Here is a 5,419-nt window from a genome sequence, read left to right as displayed (position 1 = left end):
CTTAACTTCTGTTGATAAGTAGATGTCAAAGGCATTTAGCATCTTGTAGGGTCACACCTACTGGCAGATGGTTGAGGGAACGGCTATGCACAAAGAGAGCAGAGAGGAAGAGAAAGAAGTGGGAGTGGAGAGGGGTAGAATTGCCCTGAGTTTTATCCTCTACCAATAAGTCAGTGGTTTTATCATCAAGCACTGAAGGAGTTAAACACTAAAGCACAGACACTTAATCAGCTTTCCCCCTTCCTTTCACATGTGATTGGAATGAAGCTGCACCGAAGCGGCCCAAAGGGCTTATAACAGCTCAATTTCGCAGCCTTCAGTTTTAATCCCCATCACCCAGGCTAAGCAGCATGGGGTGCTGAGGCTGCTACTCCACAGCAGTCTGAGCACCTGGATGATGATGGTCTTCCTCCTCCTCTTCCTCCTCCTCTGCAGCCTGCAGGTGGCTCGAGAGCTCCTGGATCACAGCAGCCCTACCAATCTGGTCATTTCTCCTCTTCTCCATAATCAGATCCTCCAGGCTCTGAAACTCCAGCGTGTGGCTGCGCTTGTCACCCAGCCGGATCTGCAATCGGTAGGGCTGCTTGCCTATACGCAGCTCCCCGCCGATTTTAAACTCCCGCTTGCCATACCGGCACCAGGCAGCAAAACACTCAGAGTTTCTCCAGCTCAAGTCCCGGTCCTTGCAACCCACCTGCTCCAGAGCGTTGCGCACCACCACAGCCGGGCTGAGGGGTTTGTAGCGGTACAGCTGGTTGGCAATGCGGCCCCGTCTGCCCTGGCTGGCGTCGGTGAGGAAGCTGTTCACCACCTCCAGCCTATGCAGGTGCACAACTTGAAAATCCCCGACATAGACCACCCAGTGCGGATACTGCGCCTGGCACACAAACTCCACCAGGTCACCTGGTTTACACCTATTCAGTAGGTTCTCCGGCGTGTAGGTGCTCAGATGCCCCCCACCGCCTTCATTACCCTCCTCCGGCAGCATGTCCTCCTCAGAGAAGCTCTTCTGGTAAATACACTCGTCCCGGTAATAGACTGAGCACTCCACCTCCTGCAGCTGGGGATCGTAGGGCTGCAGGGCAGGGTGCTCACCCCCCAGGTCATGCACTGAATCCTGCTGCTGCTCCAGCTCATCATCATCATTCGAAAAGATGTAGGAGACCCCGATCCTGGGCCCTTCATCTCTGTCCATACCTGTCGGGTCGGCTGTGGGAACTTCCTTGTAGTTCAGATGGGTCAGCTTCTCCACCTGGTTCCCCATGCCCGCTGCAACGACAGACACACAGCGGGGCCATGAAGGCAGGCAGGGGCTGGGCGGCTTCTACCGAAGCAGCGGGGCGGCAGGGCACGGCTCCCCCCTCCACACACACCGCGCCTCTCCTCGCTGCAACACAGCCCCCGCGGGAGCCCCCGGGGGCTGCGGGAGTCCCTCGGGGAGGGGCAGCGGCGGCCGCAGCGGGGTGCGGACCCCCCACCTGCACGGGGGGAGGCGAGGCGGCACCGCCACCTGTTAGGCGGCAGCGAGGAGGCGGAGGAGGGCGCAGGAGCCGCCGGAGAGCGGGCGGGCACGGAGCCACCTGTTAGAGGGGGCTGCAGCCACCGGGGAGGTCTGGAGGTCCGGCCTGGGGACGGCCGAGTTGCGCCCCCCGAGAGCCGCACAGGCGCGCACCTGCCCGCCGCCGAGCCGAGCCGTGCCGTGCCGCCGCCAGGTGCGCCTCCTCCCCCCCGCGCCCTCCCCCGGCACCGGGCGGCTGCAAACTTACCCGGCGGGGAAGGCTGCGCGGCGCCGGGAGCGGCTCTAGGGCGAGCGGGCGGCGGCGCGGCTGCTGGGGGTGGGCGCGCAGCGCGGCTGGATCATGGCCCCGGCCCGGCGCGGCTCCGCGCTCCCCGCGCAGCAGCAGCGCCCGTGCGCCGCGCTGCCGGCACTGGGGCTGTGCAACAAGCGCCGGAGAGGCACGGCCAAGGGGAGGGAGGCTGGATCCGGCTGCGGACGCCCCGGCGAGGGCTCAGCCCCCAGCATTTAAAGAGGCAGCTCTTTTTTTTCCCCTTTCCCTCTCCTTCTTCCCCCCTCCCCTTCCTCCTCCCCGCACCTTTTTCCTCTCTCCTACATGCCAAGCGCTTTGCTCCCCGCCGAGGCTGGTTGGCAGGCGGAGGTCGGGCGGCGCGGCTCTCGGCGCCGCGGCTGCAAAGCTCTTCGCGGCGCTCGGCAGCGGGAGCGGGTGTGCCACACGCTCACGCACAAACTCGCACACAGACGCTCACACGCGGCCCCTTTAAGGGAACGGTGCCATAAGGCAGCGCAACCCGCCAGTTTGGTCAGGGGGAGTACCTGGGAGCCGGAGTTTGCTCGGGACAGCACCGAGAGGCGACGCAAAGCCTCGATGCGGGGCCGTGGGAATCACCCCGCTGCACCCCCCGGGGCGCGGAGGGGCGCGCAGCGGCGCGCATCTGCCCGCGGGGGATGCGCCCGCCCCGCACCAGCCCCCCGGGGGGGGGCGGGAGGTGCCTCCTTGGGGCCGCAAACAATAACAGGGAAGTTGTAAAGCGAGCAAAATCAAAGAGTCCGGCCCTCCTGGGCTGACTTAGTGCCTTCGATTCCTCCGTGAGCGGAGCGTGTAATTAGTTTTATTAATTTCTTTTCTTTCCTACTCCAAGAGATCACTCTCTTTTTCAGTATAGAAGATTATGATTCTTTTCCCCTGGAAAGGCATTATCAGAACTGGTGGGAATATTTTTCTTTCTGTGTTTTGGAGAACACAAAACAATATTCTGCTTTTTCATTAATGCCTAGTTAGTCTGCTAGGTGGGTTTATTATTCCTACTGTTTTAACATGCACTGGTAAATCCATGCTGTTAAAATAAACTACAGAGATAAATTATGGGAGCTACGAGTAATGTCTTTAATTTTGTCTCGCGTATTCCCTTTGTCTGTTGCCTTGTAATTTATAAACCCAACTGCACACCGCTGTTTTGAGGATTCACTAAACAGTGGCAAATGAAGGAACAAATGCGGTCTTACTGGGGTGCTGGGCACTGCCCACGGACTCAAAGAATACTGTTTCTGTCAGATTATACGCCTCTGTGGTTTCAAATATAGACCTGCCCTTTGGGGTAGGGAGAATTGCGACCGCTGGGGCTGGGGAGATGCACACTCTGCTCTGTCTGGGATGGTGGGGCAGTTGCAAGCCATTGCAGCAGGTGACAGGCAGCCGGATCAGGAGCTTTTTGCTTAGAATTCACCTGGTGGCTCTGCCTACGGAAGCGTTTTAGAAAACTGAAACGCACATCAGGGGTGTGCTTTTGAAATGAATCTCCCAAACACCCACACCCCCCAACACACGCACACTTCGTTTTGCGTCCCGGTGTGGTTTCAAACAATGCACACACGTTCGTTTCGCGTTCAGCTAAACTAGATGTATTTCAGCCGCAGGACTGGACCAAGGCTAGTTGAGTAAACCTCCAAAATGTGTTTAATGTAGGTGTCGTTTTTCAGCACTGCCTGTTTCACTCTACAGTTCCTCTCCTCTGCAGCTGCTGTTGGACAAAAGAGGGCCCTGCTTCATAGTCAGAGCTTTGTGAAATTGGTTCAGTAGTGAAGGATGGACATGTGTAAAGGTGAGAGTATCCTAAAAGGAGGAGCTAGACTGAACATAGAAGTGACTTTTTTGTGTTCTCCTATTTGTATTGGAAGCTGTGTCTCAGCACCATACCTTACTATTTTTGGAGCAGTTTTATCTCTTGGCTAAAATGGTTTGGCAGCCCTGTGTTGGAGGCCAAGTTTCTTTTTGAATCTGCTGCAATGTGTGGAGGAGGAGGAGAAACTCAGTATTGCCTAGAGGAGTCACTCGTTTGTGCGTGCGCATCCTCACATATTTGCAGCTCTCGATCTTGTTCTCTCATTTTTTTCTGTCTGCTTCAACTCACCCCAGTGCTTAATTTTCTGCACCTTGTCAGCTGCTTTGATCTCTTTGATCTCTTTGAGTTTCCTTTCAATGACTGCTCCTCAGAATCCACATTCTCTGATCAATCTGTTGCTTTCTAGGATCAGAAACCATCATGGCATACTGCACCTGCAGATAAAGACATTGGGTGGAAAAACCACAAAGGACTTACAGTGCCTATATATCACCTGGGCTGGTGCCTAAAATTACGATGCTTAAAACTTCTGCGTGCTTAACCTCTAAGCCTCAAAGCAGCTAAACTCCACAGGCACAAGGGATGTGGGATGGTGGCATTGACATGCTATCTTGGTGACTATGCTTTTAAGGAGAGTGTTGACCTCTTGCATAGCTTTTAAAAAAAAGTACTTTAGTGCTTATCTGCTAAAGATAATCCAGTCTGTGGATCTGGAGTGGAGGGAGGAATGGTTGTGCAGTTGCTGAGCTTGGAATCTAAACAGCAGGGCAGAATTGAAGACACACCTCTGACCTTGCTATTGCAGGCTCCTCGATTAGGTGATTCCTTGATCAGTGTGCTGACATTGTTATCCAATTTTGAGATATTCAGCTGCTGTGCGCATGTCACAGAGGGAATGCTGCGGATACTGCAGTTACAGCTGTGCTTGAACGCTTCCAAAAGTCAACAGGGATGCCCACACTGTTAAATAGGGTACCTCCCAGGGGTCATTCTCAGGTCCCAGTCACTTGCTCGTCCAGATTGCGTAAGTGCTTGTTCCTTGTACATTCTCTTTGGGAGTTAAAATTCCGTCCTAGACAAAACCTGGGTGTGGTTGTGGGGCCGGTCCACTCCAGGCAACTCCCTCAATCTGAGTCCCTGCAAAGACCACAAGGAAGCAAGGGTGAATCTACCTGAGGTCTGGCTCCCCCTGCTCTACACAGCCCTCCAACACTTCCCCAGCTGAGTTTGCACATCCGTATGCTCTCAATCTATTGTTGAGTGCAGCAACACATATCTACAGTTTCACATCATAAAAATACCATTCTAGTGGGTTGCAACATGGCTCGTAGGATATTTGAGATGCTTGAGACTTTGATTGCCCATAGCACATACTCTAAATAGTAATTTCCCTTTTAAGGCCAAAAAAACCTGCCATGATGCAGGGCTCTTTGGAAACCCAAAGCTGCATGGCTATGTAGTCCACTGATGTACAGAGAACACAGAGAGGACTGTACCTCTTGGCTTAGAGACTGGACCATCTATGGAGCAAGTGCATTAATTAGTCTATCTGACGATGTAGCTGATGTGATCCAGGGACCTTTGTAGTGCTCGCTCTGGCTGCTTTAAACTGAAGAGAATTGAGAATTGGGTGTCAAAGATATTTTGTTGCCCCCATGCTATATCATCGTGTTGCTCTGTTATCTGTAACCTCACACACATCTTGCATCCAGAGATTAAAAAGGTGATGTTGATTTGAAATCGCTATTTGTCCTTACTTGATGTGAAATGCTGTGTTCCC

At 54.1% G+C, this 5,419-nt stretch overlaps 1 protein-coding gene across 1 annotated transcript; it reads right to left on the bottom strand.

Moving 5' to 3' along the window:
- Positions 1-367: 367 nt before the first annotated feature.
- Positions 368-1,264, bottom strand: LRATD2 (LRAT domain containing 2). Its single transcript, XM_009813153.2, has one exon. It carries the CDS (start codon positions 1,262-1,264, stop codon positions 368-370), a length of 897 nt encoding a protein of 298 aa, XP_009811455.2.
- Between the last annotated feature and the right edge of the window lie 4,155 nt (positions 1,265-5,419).

This window comes from Gavia stellata, chromosome 3 (genome assembly GCF_030936135.1).
Source record: "Gavia stellata isolate bGavSte3 chromosome 3, bGavSte3.hap2, whole genome shotgun sequence".
NCBI lineage: Eukaryota > Metazoa > Chordata > Aves > Gaviiformes > Gaviidae > Gavia > Gavia stellata.
The sequence above is the reverse complement of the archived record's forward strand: the minus strand, read 5'-3'. Positions and strand labels throughout refer to the sequence as shown.